Here is a 14,854-nt window from a genome sequence, read left to right on the forward strand (position 1 = left end):
CGACAGTGGCCGCCGTGACCGGTACATCTGCGCCGAGGCGAGGTTGAACCTGCAAATCACGAACGAGCCTCCTCCGGGAACAGCCGGGACACAGAACAAGGCAATCTTCAGCTGGGACGCTGCAGGCCAGAGGATGCGCTGGAAACAGCCGGCAGAGGCAGCGGGGATCATGCGGAATGGCGGCGGCGGCGGCGCGGGATCGATCGCAGTAGCCGCATCGACGGTGGCTGCAGCATGTCGACGATTTGGCACCCTGTACGTCTACTCGTCACGTGCAGCATGAAAAAGACGGCGTACTTATTGCTGATAAGAGTGCTGAGTGATGAGATGAGAACGACAGGCAAGGAACCAACTGAACTAACAAGTCAGTTGTCAGTCTTGCCTCAGTCCATGTCACTCCCCCAACCAGAATTGGAGGGACAGTCGAACACAACTCATTGAGCATACATTTCCAATGCCGCATGGCCCCCAACGGTCCATGCTCCTTGTTGTCCCAGTTCAACTTTATTGTGTCGGCAGGGGAGGCATCCAGCTCGTCATCCGACAGAAATGTGCCCTGCTCACCAGCAAACGACCCTGCAGCACTCTTCTTCGCAAGCGTTGCGCACTTGTCTTTGCCAAACTCACAAGCAACCACACAGCACCGGAAAACACGCGTCGTACTGTTCCATGGCAACCATCAAACGGCCAGCCAGCAGTGCAATGCCGTCGGGGATCCCACCCCCCCAACCGTAGATTATCGTGACGGCCGCCACCAAAACAAAAAAACCAACTCCCACATATCCCAATCCAGATGAAGTATGCCAAAACAAAGGGCCATGGTTCATGATGAAAAGTCGTCGCACAAGTCGGTCACCCCGAGCACTTAGGCCCACCAGTCGCCCTGGTCATGCATCGCCTGCGCAACCTTGACAAACCCAGCAATGTTGCTGCCGGCCACGAGAGAAGGCAGCTCGCCGTCTTTGGCCTCGACATGCTTGTTTGCCATTTCGATTCCATTCATGAAGGCCCTCTTCATGATGGCCTTGAGCTTGTCGTCGACTTCTTTCGTGGTCCAGTTGAGTCGCTGCCAAACACGTCAGCAACCTCTTTGCCCGGTCGCGGCGCCAGAACAAGAGTTTTCGGCATCAACACGTGAGCATACCTGACTGTTCTGGGCCATTTCCAGTCCAGAGACGGCAACGCCACCGCAGTTGGCGGCCTTGCCGGGCGCGTACCAAGTGGCCGCGCCGCCCTTCTTGCGTCGCTCAGCCTCAAATAGGTCGATTGCCTCCTGCGTGCAGCCCATGTTGGAGCCCTCGGCAACGGCGACGACGCCGTTCGCAATCAGGGCCTCGGCCTCTTCCTTGCTGACCTCGTTCTGAGTAGCGCAGGGCAGCGCAACGTCCACGGCGCCCACGTGCATCCAGGGTCGGGCACCGTCAACGTACTTGTAGCGATCGGCATGGTCGAAGCCGGACAGCGCGCCTCGCTGGGCCTTGATGCTGGCAATCTTGTCGACGTCTTCGGCGGTGAAGGGCTTGTCAGCCGTAGCGACCAGCGAGCCCTTGGAGTCGGAGAGCGAGACGACAGCGGCGCCGAGTTGGATGCACTTCAGGGCGGCATACTGCGCGACGTTGCCGGAGCCCGAGATGGCTACCTTCTTGCCGGCAAACGTGCCACGGCCGGCGTACTCGAGCATGTGTTGCACATAGTAGATGACGCCGTAGCCGGTGGCCTCTATTCACATTGTCAGCAACCGACTGGACCGGGGGCGGCAGCAACGGTGTCGGGGGAGAACCGTATTTTACCAGGGCGGATAAGAGAGCCACCCCAGCTCAATCCCTTGCCGGTCAAGACACCCTCCCAGCGATTCCTGGCCTGTCGATATGCGCCGTACAGGTAGCCAATCTCCCGGCCGGAAACACCAATGTCGCCAGCGGGCACGTCGGTGTCCGCGCCGATGTGCTTGGACAGCTCCCGCATGAAAGCCTGGCAGAAACGACGGATTTCGCCGTCAGACTTTCCCTTGGGGTCAAAGTCGGCACCGCCCTTGCCGCCGCCCATGTTCACTGCACAGCGCGTCAGCAAATCCCGGCCCGGCTTGGACGTCCATGTGTTGCGGCAAATCACACACATCCAGTGAGGGCATTCTTGAAAATCTGCTCGAAGCCAAGGAACTTGAGACTGCCAAGCGGTCAGTCAGCCAGCCTCTCCCCCACGTCTCACGACTCGCTCTGCACCGACGCCGACATACATGGACAGGTTGACGGAGGGGTGGAATCGCAAACCGCCCTTGTAGGGACCCAAGGCCGAGTTGAACTGTACTCTGAAACCCCGGTTCACCTGCAACTGGCCATTGTCATCCTCCCACACGACACGGAACTGGATCACGCGCTCTGGGATGGCGGAGACGGCCAACGCAGTGCGATACTCGGGGTGGTCCCGGAAGAGGGTGCTGTCCTCGAGGGTGCTGGCGAGCTCTAGTCAAGACGTCAGCAACTCGTTCCTACAAGCTCACAAGCTGCCATCCCAAATGGGGCCAGGACACGTAGGCAAATACCTCTGTAGGCCTGCTCAAACTCAGGCTCGGACGGCAGGTGGCTCGCCGGGGCGACGAGAACATGAGTGCTGTTCCTTTCATTGCCATTGCTGTCGAGATGGGGCATTGTGTCTGTGTAGCTAGATGCTTATTCTCCAGAACTGGGTGATGATCAAGAGAACCTATAGGTGATGCTTGGGTGGAGGTCACGAATGCAAAGGTGGCAGAGGAGGGAAAGAGAAGGAGGACGAAGAGTTACATCCTCGAGGGGGACACAGCCAAACCTTATATGTTTGCCATGCCTCCCCTTCTCGGTGAATCGGAGCAAGCAGCCGCCGCCGTTGCGTCCCTGGAGTCTGGCGCGTGTCGACTGTCGGGCCACATGGTCAAGGCATGATCAGCGAAGGGCCCGCCAAGGTTTCCGGAATGGCGAAGAGTTGCTGGTGGCCGACAACGGACGCTGCTTTTCTTATCTCTTCCTCGTCTTTCCTTCCTTTGCCTTCGTTTCCCCCGGGCCAAAGAATCCAACATGGTCGAGGCGAGATTTAGCCGTGGCAAGGGGGATGGCGTGTCTCCCGAAAGCAACAAGCTTCTTCTTGCGTGCGTGGCGCACGACCCCGTAGATGGATGGATAGATACCCCGCGGCAGTAGCTCCGCATCCCTTATCAGCGACAGTGACGTATATACGCCTCCTTCGGCACTCGACTCGATGGACGACGGGTCGCGGGAGTCTGTGTGTGGCCAGGCCGGCAGCGGCGGGCGCGCAAATCTCGACAACCCGACAACCAGTGGACGGCTGCCTCGCCTTCCTTGCCTCGCCTTGGGCACAACATACGTTCCGCCGCCATGGCCCATGCCCATCCATGGTGCAGAACAACCTTCACTCTGCGTCGCCCTCGCCGGACGTTCGTTGGTGGTGGCAACGCGCCGTGCAGCGCAGCCGGACGCCGCCGCCGCCGGCAACCGCGTCGCCATGTCGCCGCGTCCAGGGGCCAAGGCCGTCTCCGTCTCGTCGTTATCGTGTCGATGGATGCCCATGGAGGCCGTCTTGGTGTAGGACGCACCCCTGCATCGGCTGATTGGCGTCTCCTGCAAGCCGCATTGGTCGCCTTCCTGGTTCCTGTTGACAGATTCGATTGCGTCTCCAGTCTCCGTCCTGGGTGGCGGCCAATGAGCGTGCGCAACAGATTTGTCCCTCGATGGGAAGTTGTCGTCCCAGCCCCACCGCACCGTGGAAGCATTTCCTGAGGCAGTGAGGCAGCTGCGCCGACAACGGCCTCGGCCCCTCCCTGCCCCCAATTCAACCGACCATGTCTACATGCACATGCAGCATTTAACGTGCGTTCCAGACTGGCACGCTCAACATGCTGACACCCATGCGCCTGCGCCCCCACCCAGGGTCCAAGACTTGGCGCCAAGGCCCAAACCACCGAGTGTGCGTGCCGGACCATGCCTCGTATGCCCGAGACGACGGACTTTGGCCTACACCGGCCATTGCATTGGATTGGATTCACGGACAAAGACGGGCAGTCGTCATCACAGCCTGCTTTCGTGCTCCTTGGAATTGCATAAATTGCCCGTCGCTCGTGGTCGCGTCCAGCATCTCCTCCCCCGCCCATCGTGAATCATATCATCGTTGGGTGTCCTCACCACACTTGCGTCACCAGCAACCACCAGCTTGTCGTGCAGACTACTCCGAACATCTGACTGTCATTACTCGCCTCCTGCAACACCGCTACGGTTTGCCGACCTGCCACAGCTTTCAATAATGTACCTGTCACGACATGTCGAATGCCCCTATCCCCGACATATGTTCCTTGCTCCCCAACACCGCCATGTCCAACCGGCCAGACCAGGCCAGACCAAAAAGTCGCTTTTTTCGCCTTCACCACATGGCGGCCGGATCCATGTCGAACCGCAACAGCTCTTTACCCGCATCTTCCAGATCCTTCTTCGCCTTCATTCTCATGTAGAATATTGGACAATCCTTACTGCTGCAGATGACCTCGCAGTGCATGCTGCCCTGACATCGCTGGCACTGCGTCCACAGCCGGCCGAACCGAATCTCAAGATCCGAAACCTTGTCCAGAGTCCGCTTGTACAATTCGCCCACCCTTGGCGCGCAGTCGGAACACACTGCCCCGTCGCTCTCTTGCTTGCCCGTAAGCGGCTTCTTGCAGCCCATGCACGTCTGTGTCTTCTTTGCAAACTTCATCAGCCCACCCACCGTCGGTGCCGCCACAGAGATTGTTCTCGTGTGATCTCCCGTCAGCAGCGTCCTCGCCTTGGTTTCGCCCAGAATGGGCTCGAAAATTCGGCCCAATGGTTTCGCCAGCTGATTATCCAGGTAGTACTTGGTGTCAATGGGCACGTTGTTCTCGAGGACGTACAAGGGGTCCTCGGACTTCTCAAAGTTCTTGGCACCGGCAGCTCCACGAACCATGACATAGGCAACGCGATCTCCAAGAGCAGGAGCCGAACCCGCGTCACGCTTCTTCATTCGGTGAGCCAGTTCCACATGTGCTTGTTTGGCAGCGTAGTCGTCTTTTGTCAGAGCCTTGGTGATGACAAGCTTTGACATGTCGACTTTGTTCTGCAGCAAATTGGCGATTGTCTCCTTGACGTATCTATTCGATTATTCAGTTGTCAGCGTAGCTCGAACAGCTGCTGGAGCACTACTCACTCTTGCGCACCAGCGACATCCCGGTCAATTAGAATCATTCGGAGAACTTTTTCAATGACAGTTTGCACCAGCAGGCAGTTATCTCGTCGAACCGTCTCAATGCCCTTCGTGTCCATCTTGTCATGCTTCTCTGGCTTCGTCCAGTACAGCCCGGCGTAACGCTTCTTGTTGATCAGCAGATAGGGAAAGTACACCTTTTCGAATTCAAGCTTGATTGGTTTAACAAACTTGGCCGACACGTACTGCGACGCTTCCTCACCCAGTCTCATGGCCTCGGCCAAGTCCTTGGTGCCAAACTTGACCATGACGGAATCCGTGTCACCGTAAATGACTTGTGCATCGTGCGTGTATCCGTTGGCGATATTGTACTTCTTCTCCACCTCATCCTTCGTCTTCTCAATCATCTGTCGGCCAAAGCTGGTCGTGCTGCTTGCAATCTCAAGGCACGGAAGTTTTCCCGTCGTGGCGCCTGTTAATCCATAGACAGAATTGGCACTAATCTTCAACGCCAGCTGTCGACCGTTTAAGACAGCCTTCTTGAACGGATCCGTTTCCCGGGCCAACTCTCGCTTGGCCTGTTTACGGGCGGTTAACAACTCTTCAAGGATCTGCGCCAGTAGCCCCTTTCGTTGTTTGGTAGTTACAAAAACGTCTCCGTTGGGGGTCACGATGTAATCTTCGTCCTTGACCAAGCCAAATTTTTCGATCAGCTTCTTGTCTTTTATAAGTGTGGTATAGCACAGGTTGTGCGCTTGAATGATACTGGGGTATAGGGACGCAAAATCCAGTGTGGCAATTGGCACGTCGTAGTAGCCTCGGACAGGCTCGATGACGGTGGCTCCTTCGTACTGCTCATCCGAGGCATCGGACTTGATATTTGGAATCACCAGCTTTTGTTCCAGAGCTTTACGGAACAACTGGCTCACGAATTTAATCTGTTGGCCGCGGGACAGTAAAAAGTTAAACGGCACACCTGTGACTCTCGCCATTTCAGTGTAGTTTTCCAGACACGAAAGCTTATCCATAAGTCGCTGCGGAAGATATGCATCCTTTAAGCAATAGAGAGCTAAACGTCGTCTCGACTCTGGCGTACCGTTGAAAAGTTCTGTAATCATGGTGTGGTGCACATCTTCCTTTTGTTCGCCTAAAAAATGCGCGCACACAGAGTTGAGCGTATAGCTTCGAAGTTGATGGTCTCGTTGAACTAATTGAAGTAAATCGAGTTGCAGTCTCCCATTGGTATTGGTGGCCTTGGTGTCACGATTGCCAATTTGCTTGCTGGAAAAATTTGTCTCCTTGACCCTAGACGGAACGCTGGGGAGACGCGTCCAGTATTCGAATCGATTGACTTTCAAATGCTTTGCTCGCTCGAGCAAGTAAGGAAAGTCAAAGTTGGCAATATTGTATCCGATGATAATGTCTGGATCGGCTCGGATCAAGAACTGCTGCCATTCGCTCAACATCCTGTCCTCCTGTTCGTACTCCAGGATCTGCGTGGCCACAATTGAACTTGTTGTATCCAGGCAAAAGACATTACGAATAAAGGGCTTCTTCTCTCCGTATTTTGTGACCACGTTGGCGATTTGAATGACCGGATCTTGATTGGCTTCAGGGAAGATACCCTTCCTGCCGGCGCACTCAATATCGAAAGACAAGATGCGGAGTGGAGCCATCTTGGCCCATTTACCTTCTGGCTTATGAGCAATCAAGTCGAGATATGGGACCTGGGCTTCGATCTGGCAGTTGGACTGCCTGAGACTTTCAGGAACCATCCTGTATTTGTTCGCTGGCGCTTCGACCCATGACATGCCTTGAACCTTATGTCACTCGGTCAGTTGTGGGCAAGCTGGTGAAGAATCGCATCAACTCTCACCTTGCAGTCCACCATGAATCTGAGGACATACTGAATATTGTCATATGTCCTAATGCCCTCTGTGACACCCCACATGCCTTTCCAGTTCGCATTGCCGCCTTCTATCGTAGAACGCACTTTGTTTATAAATTTGGGGTCTGTGACTGTGACTTTAAGATAGGCGTGCTGCTCGTTGCCCGAGAAGCCGTAAATATCTTCCCTGAAAACCAAGTCGACTTTATGAATAGCGGGCTGGTATTGAGCGACCTGTGACTCGAGGAAAGTCTTGTAAGCGCTGACATCTTGCGGTTGGAACAAGACGGGTGCACGGAGATAGAGGTAATGCTTGAAGTCTGTGACATGTAGCATCACCGAGTAGCCTTCTTCTGTAACACCGAATAACTTGACCGTCGCCTTGCCGCCATCCAGGGTTCCTTCCTCGGCCTCGATAGACTGAAAACATAGGTTGTTCTGCTGAGGTTCGAAGTCGACAACCGGCGGGCGGTCCCATGTCTGGTCCTTCTCGGCATTGCTGCGCTTCAGATCGGAGATTTCTTGACTGAGCTTCTCCAAGACCTCGGTCTCAAAGGTACTCTTTGGCTGACTAGATCCGAGCGTAGCCTTGGGGTCTCTTTGGGAACCTGTGAATCTGGCAGCGGGCGACGATGAAAAGATATCGGTCCTACGCTTCTTGGCCGAGCCTGGCGTTGATGGCGGAATATTTTGGCGGGTGCCTGCCTCGCCCAGCACCCGTTTCTGGGGGAGGACTGAAGTCATGACGAATACAACGGATGCTTCAAATGGTATGAAGCTGGTTTGAATCGAGTTGACTGTCCAGAGTCATACTCTGATAAGGTCTGCGGCTACACGATCAGTCGCATCTGGCTGAATTGTGGATGAGATGTATATTCGAGGACGAAGGGCAAACCCGACATTCTGGGCGACGCGCTTGAAGACCGTGACGTGACGGACCCACGTCGAGTTTAATAGGCGGGCACGTGATTTGGCGCGACATGGCCGCTGGTTCTCCGTGATATGGCGTAGCTACTCCCGCTAAGAAACCCTTAAACACGCACTGTCAATCCTAGAACCACAACTGCACTAGTCCGAAACAAAGACGTCAGTCTCCACTCAGGTTGCTGCGACCCCCGGATGCAAGCGGTGTACGGCTAGTGCAGTTGTGAGTTCAAGAATAAAAAAGTTGCGTGTAAAGAGTTGACCTGGGCGGCAAGAGGTGCCAACCTGGTAGTTGCCTGCTCCTTCCCTGCAGAGATCTGCCGCGGCTACTCCTGCCCATGGAAAGCTGATGAAAACCTCCAAGGCCCGAGGCCATGCAGCCACGCACCGCCTTTTGCTTGGAGTCCATGTCACGGGTATGCAGCATTTGCATGGCTCGACGGCAGACAGCAACCACGGACCTCGGGTGCGCCAATCACGTTGGCCGGAGTGCCCTCGGAGTTTTGGAAGCGTCTGTCGAACTCTTGCCCAGTCCCGATAATTGTCGCTCTCCCACGGCTCTTCAACTCGCAATCCAGCTCGGTCCGCATTCATGCGCCCTCGTCCATGATCAGCTCTCTTCCCCATATGGTGGTCCCGGCCAACGGCGAGTCACAAACTCAGCCCGATGCCCCATTCTCATACCAATAATTAACTAGAGTCCGATAAAACGCGCCCCAAGCTGCCGACTCCCGCGAGTGCCAAACTCCCTTGGTGAACGTGTTATAGCCATATTGCGTTTCCCCTCCAATGCTGCCGGATCCTACCTATAAAATGATTCTGGTCTCTCCGAGACATGCCCTCTGGAGGAGCTCTCAACAAGGAGATGGATTCCCAGACGCAAAGCAGCCTTTTCGGTTTACCTGTCGAAATACGTCGGCATACGTATGCCCTCATCGTTGACGAGGGCGTTCACGTGTACCTCCGTGATGGCCACATCTGCATTTCGACATGCGTCACTCCCCAGCCCAGCAATGACTACTTCTGCTTCGACCGTCAGTCATCGGGAGATGCTCCCAGTGACGTTTGGGCTCGTCGACTGGGATCGTCCTGGGCCTCGCACTGGAGATGCGAAGAAGTCGCCCTTGGCTTGGACGTGGACCGAATCAATCTTACCACTGGCCGCGACTCAACAAGGGCGTTGATGCAGTCATGCAAGAGAATGTAAATCGTGCTGCAAGAGGATGGTCGTGCTGTTGTTGGTCATCCACTAACCGCTTCATAGATATACGGAGATGGCAGACTTGGTAGCCGAGGTGTCCGTCTTACACGTCACCGAACTTTCTACGCTTGACCAGCTACTACAACGAGACCACGACAACACATGGCTGTTCACCGACAGCATGTTTTTGAGCTCATTCGCCGGCGTGAGAAGCCTCCATCTCGCATTCCGTCTTCCGCTGCAGGTCTACAAGATGATTGAGCTGCAAGACAAGCAGTCGAATGTGTCGACTCATCCACCCAACCAGCTGCTCCCCACCATGTGGAAGGGCATCTGGCCAGCAATAGCTGGGCTCAAACACCTACGTTCACTCGACGTCTATCTTGACCATGATTCTGAAGCATCGTGGACTTTGGTCGATGAAGCCACCATACTCAGACATTTGCTCCCGCTCTCCAAGCGTCCTCACATCAGCACCACTGTTCGCATCCCGAAATTGCCACCGCGGCAGGACACGGACCAAGACGCTGGATCCTCAATGGAGAAGTCGCCGTCCTTGCTGGACATACAACGGTTCATCAGACAAAGATTCTTCCCCCAGCAAAGACAAGATGGCACCCACGGCATCGTCTACGAACACGATGCCAACAACATGTTTGGCGACCCAGACCCGTCTGCCGACGAGTTGACTCGGACAGCTGAATTGACGATGCACCTTTGGCTGCATGGTATTGAGCTTGACTACCTTGCCATGAGTAGGAGATTGGGGTGGTAGGTGTCGACCAAGCCTTGGCAACTCATCATATTACGATGCTACGAGACACGACTGCATGCATTGCTGGAGTCTTGTTGGGTTTCGGGATGTTTCCCGGGTTCTCGACTGGAGCAAGTCTAAAAAGGAGTAGAATACAGATGATACAGTACACCAACTCAAACGTGATCAAGTCTGCCGCCTGCGCCCACGACTCCCAGCCCAAAGTCTCCTCCAGGGCTACTTCTGCTCGCCATAGAAATAACACGCAGCCTCTTTGATCCGTAAGACCCTCCCTCACCAAGAGCATCACGGGCTGAGCATGCTCCACCAGCCTGCCGGGACTCAATATTTTTCCATACAAGTTTGTGCGCCGTAGCAACAATCATCGACCCCCGGAACCATGGCTGCAGCACGTCGTATGCCATCTCCCTCCCTGCATCCGCCAACCCAATCCAGAACCACCAGTCCTATCCCACGCTCAAGGAAATGCTCAACCTCTCGCCGAACCTCGCGCCGTCGTTGTCCATCGTCCCCCCCCTTCCCCCTTCTCGGCATCCAAAACACCCGGTCTCCCGAACGACGTAAACGAGCTCGCGAGCACACGACGAGCAGTCGTAATCGGCCCCCCAAGACGACCAGACCAACTCAGGCACCAGCCCAAGGTGCCCCATGTGCCCCAGGTGTCCAAGGTGCAACGTACCCCAACGCACCCGAGGCGCAGGTCGAGCACACACCCTGGGCTCCGGAGCAAGGAGCAGCCTTCCAAACGAAGCAGCCACCCCCGTCCCCGTCGCGCAAGCGGCCCTGGGGAGCTTCCGACAAGAAACCAGCCCCGTCCGAACCGGAATCTGCAAGACAGACCTCCCCCATGGATGGATCATGATACGTATACGTATGTGCTTCTGAGTCCCGGCCCCCATTTTCAAATCCCGGTGATCCCGGCCCGACGACGCGCGCAGTGCCACGCAAGTGCGATGCCTCGCCTTGCCTGGCCTTGCCTGGCCTGTCCTGGCCTCGCCCGACAAGGAACCGTCAACTTGTAAACGAGCGCGAGCAAGTAAGCGCCGTCTGACAAGCGCCCGCGCCGGAGCAGGCGTCCGTCCACGCCGGCGGCAGGAGCAGCAAGCAAGATGCTCCAAGTCTCCCGCCGGAAACTGGTGACGATAGGCAATCGTCCCGGATTTCAAATCACGCACTTCCTCTTGAACACGGGACCGGTTCTCTGGCTCCCTGGCTCCCTGGCTCCCTGGCTCCCTGGCTCCCTGGCAAGCCAGCCAGGCGAGGTTGGACGCAGGCAACAGTCAAGTCGTGCTGCAGAGGGCGCACAGGCAGTCGTTAATAGATATCATTATCTATGCAGTACCTAGTGCTATACCAAATTTGTCCCTACCCCAGCATGACGTCGTCCCCGTCCCCGTCTCCCCGGACAATCGGGCCCAGACGAAAAAAAAAAAAAAAAAAAAAACCACCTGTGAGAAGAGCTCTTGTCCAAAAGAGAACAGCAAAAGAAAAACTCGGGCTACCACTCAAAACCTGGATACCGGTCAACGACGAGAAAGAAGAAGAAGAAGCGGGACAGTTGGAACATGATGTACGGTATATTTCGCGTCCTTTTCGTCGCAGACGCAGACCGCGGGCCTTTACGGAGTCGTCTTTTGAATCGTTCCAATGTCACACCAGTTGCTGACGGGCTGAGTGGCAAGACTTAGCGAGACGTCGTTGAGCCGAGGGGGAGACGGATGCAGATGCAGACTTACCAGACAGCTGAGATATTTGCACCAAGAACAAGTGTGACTACCGTTGTAGAAGTTGTTGAGCAAGACAATGAATACGACGATGACGGCAATGAGGAAGCCGGCTCGGACAAGCCACCAAGCCCACCACAGGGGCTTCCTGCCCTTGAAGAAGCCGATTGGGCTCTTCAGGAATCCCGGGCCGGTTCCGTCGCCGTCCGCGTTGACGACCGAGTAGGACGTGTTGTCGCTGCCGCCAATCTTTCTTCGAAGCGAATTGGGCGAGTGCAACAGACAGACGCCGAGTCCAAGGCCCATCAGGAACCCGCCAATGTGGGAAAAGTTGTCCAGTCCGGGCAGCAGTCCCAGCACAAAGGAAATGACAATGTCCAGAATTATGAACATCAAATCCTTGACGGGGTTTCTTCGCTCGCTCCATGAATAGAGGAGGTCCAGCAGGGTCAGAGCAATAACTCCAAACAGCGAGCCGGAAGCTCCCGTGGACGCTATCCCGGGCGCGGCAAAGTTGCCACCCATGACAAAACCAAATATGCCAGCACTGACGTAGACGAGGACGAATCGGATGGACCCAATCGCCTGTTCCATCTCCTTGGCCAACGTCATCTGGAGCAGCATGTTGAAGCCAATGTGGATGAGACCAGCGTGTAGGAAAATAGGCACAATGAAGCGGAACCACTGGTTCGGTTGAGGACTCTGGTCGGCGTTGTTGAAGGTTGGATTGGGCACGCCGCCAAAGCCACAGACTTCGGAAAGGGGGCAGAACTCGTCGCTCTTGGTTGCGTTGGGGCACAGGAACAGGACGGGAATGTTGGAGCCCTGAATCTCCTTGACGTTGTGCATGCACGGGACGTATCGTGCACCCATGTTGATGAGCACTTGGGTTGATGGGCCGATCATGGGGTTGAATTGCGGCTTGATCATGATTGGAGAGCCAGTCAGAAGTCCTAGAAACGTCAGCGTTTTCACTCGACGAGGCAGAAGGGCGGGGGAGTCTGTAGTGTCAGTCGTACCATTCTTGATGATCTCGCCAATAAACACGGCCACCTGCACAACCGTGAAGACGTAGCACACCCAGGGTATCCTGTTCTTGTCGGATCCAAACATGCCCAGTTCGCCAACACGAATCTTCTTCTTCTTTCGCCCTCCCCCCGACGTTGCAGCGTCAGACGCATCGTAAATATGATCATTCACATCGTCATTCTTGCCAGCCCGGTTTTGCAGCGGGATATCACCCCGCGCATGAGATGCTCCGGCAACACCCGCTTGACCGTAGTAGGCCGTGTCGGGATATTGACCCTGATGCCCTTGTTGCAGATTGTTGGTGCTGCCAACTGCGTAGTTGTCGTCAAAAACGGAGACAAACGGAGACTGTCCAGTTTGCTGGCCATGCAGTTGACCACTGCTACCGTCAACACGGTACGGGTTCGGCGCTGCAGAGAAAGATTGGTCGCCGTGGTAGGGCATGTGTGCCTGTTGGGCGTAGGGGTCGGGGGTTGAGTGGTAGCTCGGAGGGGGACGCTGGCTGTTGTCGTAGTAGTAGTTGTTGGACGTCATATTGGGCGACGCTGAGATGCTCCTGGTTCGGACCCTTCGTGTGCGATGTCGATGTAGCAGCTATGTCGGAGAGTGCTAGGACGGGGGAAATCAAGGGGCCAGGCGGGCGGCGAGAGTTGAAAATGAACCAATGCCAAAAACCGAGCTAGCACGACGAAGCGATAAAATGAAAACGCATCGAGTGAAAGGGAACGCTTGGCTGGCCTTGGTGACGGTCGCGCATGGGTGTGCTTCTGGAGCGGATGGGTGGGTTGCAAATGGGGGGGAAAAAAGAAAAAGAAGAAGAAGAGAAAAGGTGTCAACGTGTGATGTCGATGGGCGATGGAAAAACAAGTGCTGGTTTAAGATGGCGTTGCGCGTTGGTTCATCGTTCCGAGTTGATGAGGAGCCCGTATGTACACGTTGAGTGGCTGTGTTGCCGAGTTGGGCGGCTACAAAGTGCGGGCAGAGTTCTCTGTACGGGGCACTCCGTACTGAGTACGGACGGGGTACGAGGGTACGAGTGTACATACGAGGAGCCTACGAAGGTACTCTGTACTCCGCACGCGAGAACATGTCAGTCAACACGTGTAAGCCGGTCTACCCCCAGCTTGGCTTGCCACTTGCGTCCGCCTCCCTCTCTCTGACAATCAATGCCGGTGCGGCATTCCTCGTTGGCGCAGGTCCTCGTGTTATTTCATGAGCCGCAGAGTATCAAGCGTCCTCGCTGATCAAACACGTCCCTGCAGATGTCCCTTTTGGCCCCGTGAGCCGTCGGGTGTTTGGTCATTTGACTGTCAGTGTCAAAAGCTGACGAGCAGGGTGGACCATGGGTGCTACCGTTGACGTCTAGGTGCTTTGGGTACCTGTAAACAGGCAGCACTTTAGCCGCCACCGGTTGACTGTTGACTGTCAGTTGGCTCCTCCGTACTTTGTATACTTTCGAGTCACTTGGGAGTACCGAAGTACCTAGCTGCTTGAGTAGGGGAGTAAGTAAACCCAAGTTCCTGTCAAGATTGGAAGCCGTGGCACGCAAAGCCAACGCCACGCATTGTTTCTAACTTTGGAAACGCACCTGATGGCTGTGCACCCTGTCCAGCCCCCCGTAGCCGAACCACTCCGCCAGTCTTCGACCACATTGATTCCGAGCGCCAAGCCAACAAGCCTCAAAACAGTGCATTCGCGACGGGCATACTCGCCATGCCACGATGTCGATAGGGCGTCAGGCAGAAATGCCATCCACGTCTGGTAGCCCACACCGAGAGCCAAAGGTCATGCAAGCCGATGCGTGGGCTACGACTCCCCACCACACGACAACCCAATCTTGCAAATCCGCAATCCCGTCCCGTCCTGCCTTCGTTCCATGGCGACGTCATTGCATCCCTCCCAGCCTCATGATAAGGAAATCAAATAAATAAAAACATGCCGCAACAAGGCCCATTTTCCCCACGTTTCCCGGCTCATTAGAGTTCGAACTACACGTACAAGATGATGCTACAGATGGCACGGCGAACCTCGTCGGGAGCGTACCGATACCCAATTTGCCCAATCATACAAAAAAAAACTAAAAAAACTAAAAAAAAAAAGTTCAGAAGCCG

General features: G+C 55.4%; 4 protein-coding genes across 4 annotated transcripts; 1 reads left to right on the forward strand and 3 right to left on the reverse strand.

The window, feature by feature from the left end:
- Positions 1–865: 865 nt before the first annotated feature.
- MAM_06353 (NADP-specific glutamate dehydrogenase) lies at positions 866–2,648 on the reverse strand (the record flags this gene model as incomplete). Its single annotated transcript, XM_040825151.1, has 6 exons — positions 866–1,066; positions 1,145–1,719; positions 1,791–2,051; positions 2,117–2,166; positions 2,237–2,462; positions 2,543–2,648. 6 exons carry the CDS (start codon positions 2,646–2,648, stop codon positions 866–868), a joined length of 1,419 nt encoding a protein of 472 aa, XP_040676807.1.
- Positions 2,649–4,407: 1,759 nt separating this feature from the next.
- On the reverse strand, positions 4,408–7,834 carry MAM_06354 (DNA polymerase delta catalytic subunit; the record flags this gene model as incomplete). Its single annotated transcript, XM_040825152.1, has 3 exons — positions 4,408–5,149; positions 5,206–7,022; positions 7,079–7,834. The coding sequence occupies 3 exons, from the start codon at positions 7,832–7,834 to the stop codon at positions 4,408–4,410; spliced, it is 3,315 nt and encodes a 1,104-aa protein (XP_040676808.1).
- A 1,015-nt stretch (positions 7,835–8,849) lies between these two features.
- Positions 8,850–9,990, forward strand: MAM_06355 (uncharacterized protein; the record flags this gene model as incomplete). The annotated part of the gene is made up of 2 exons (XM_040825153.1): positions 8,850–9,217; positions 9,279–9,990. 2 exons carry the CDS (start codon positions 8,850–8,852, stop codon positions 9,988–9,990), a joined length of 1,080 nt encoding a protein of 359 aa, XP_040676809.1.
- Positions 9,991–11,609: 1,619 nt separating this feature from the next.
- On the reverse strand, positions 11,610–13,277 carry MAM_06356 (Rhomboid family protein; the record flags this gene model as incomplete). Its single annotated transcript, XM_040825154.1, has 2 exons — positions 11,610–12,667; positions 12,734–13,277. 2 exons carry the CDS (start codon positions 13,275–13,277, stop codon positions 11,610–11,612), a joined length of 1,602 nt encoding a protein of 533 aa, XP_040676810.1.
- Positions 13,278–14,854: the final 1,577 nt, after the last annotated feature.

The sequence above is a fragment of the Metarhizium album genome (genome assembly GCF_000804445.1).
Source record: "Metarhizium album ARSEF 1941 chromosome Unknown scaffold_20, whole genome shotgun sequence".
Classification (NCBI taxonomy): Eukaryota; Fungi; Ascomycota; class Sordariomycetes; order Hypocreales; family Clavicipitaceae; genus Metarhizium; species Metarhizium album.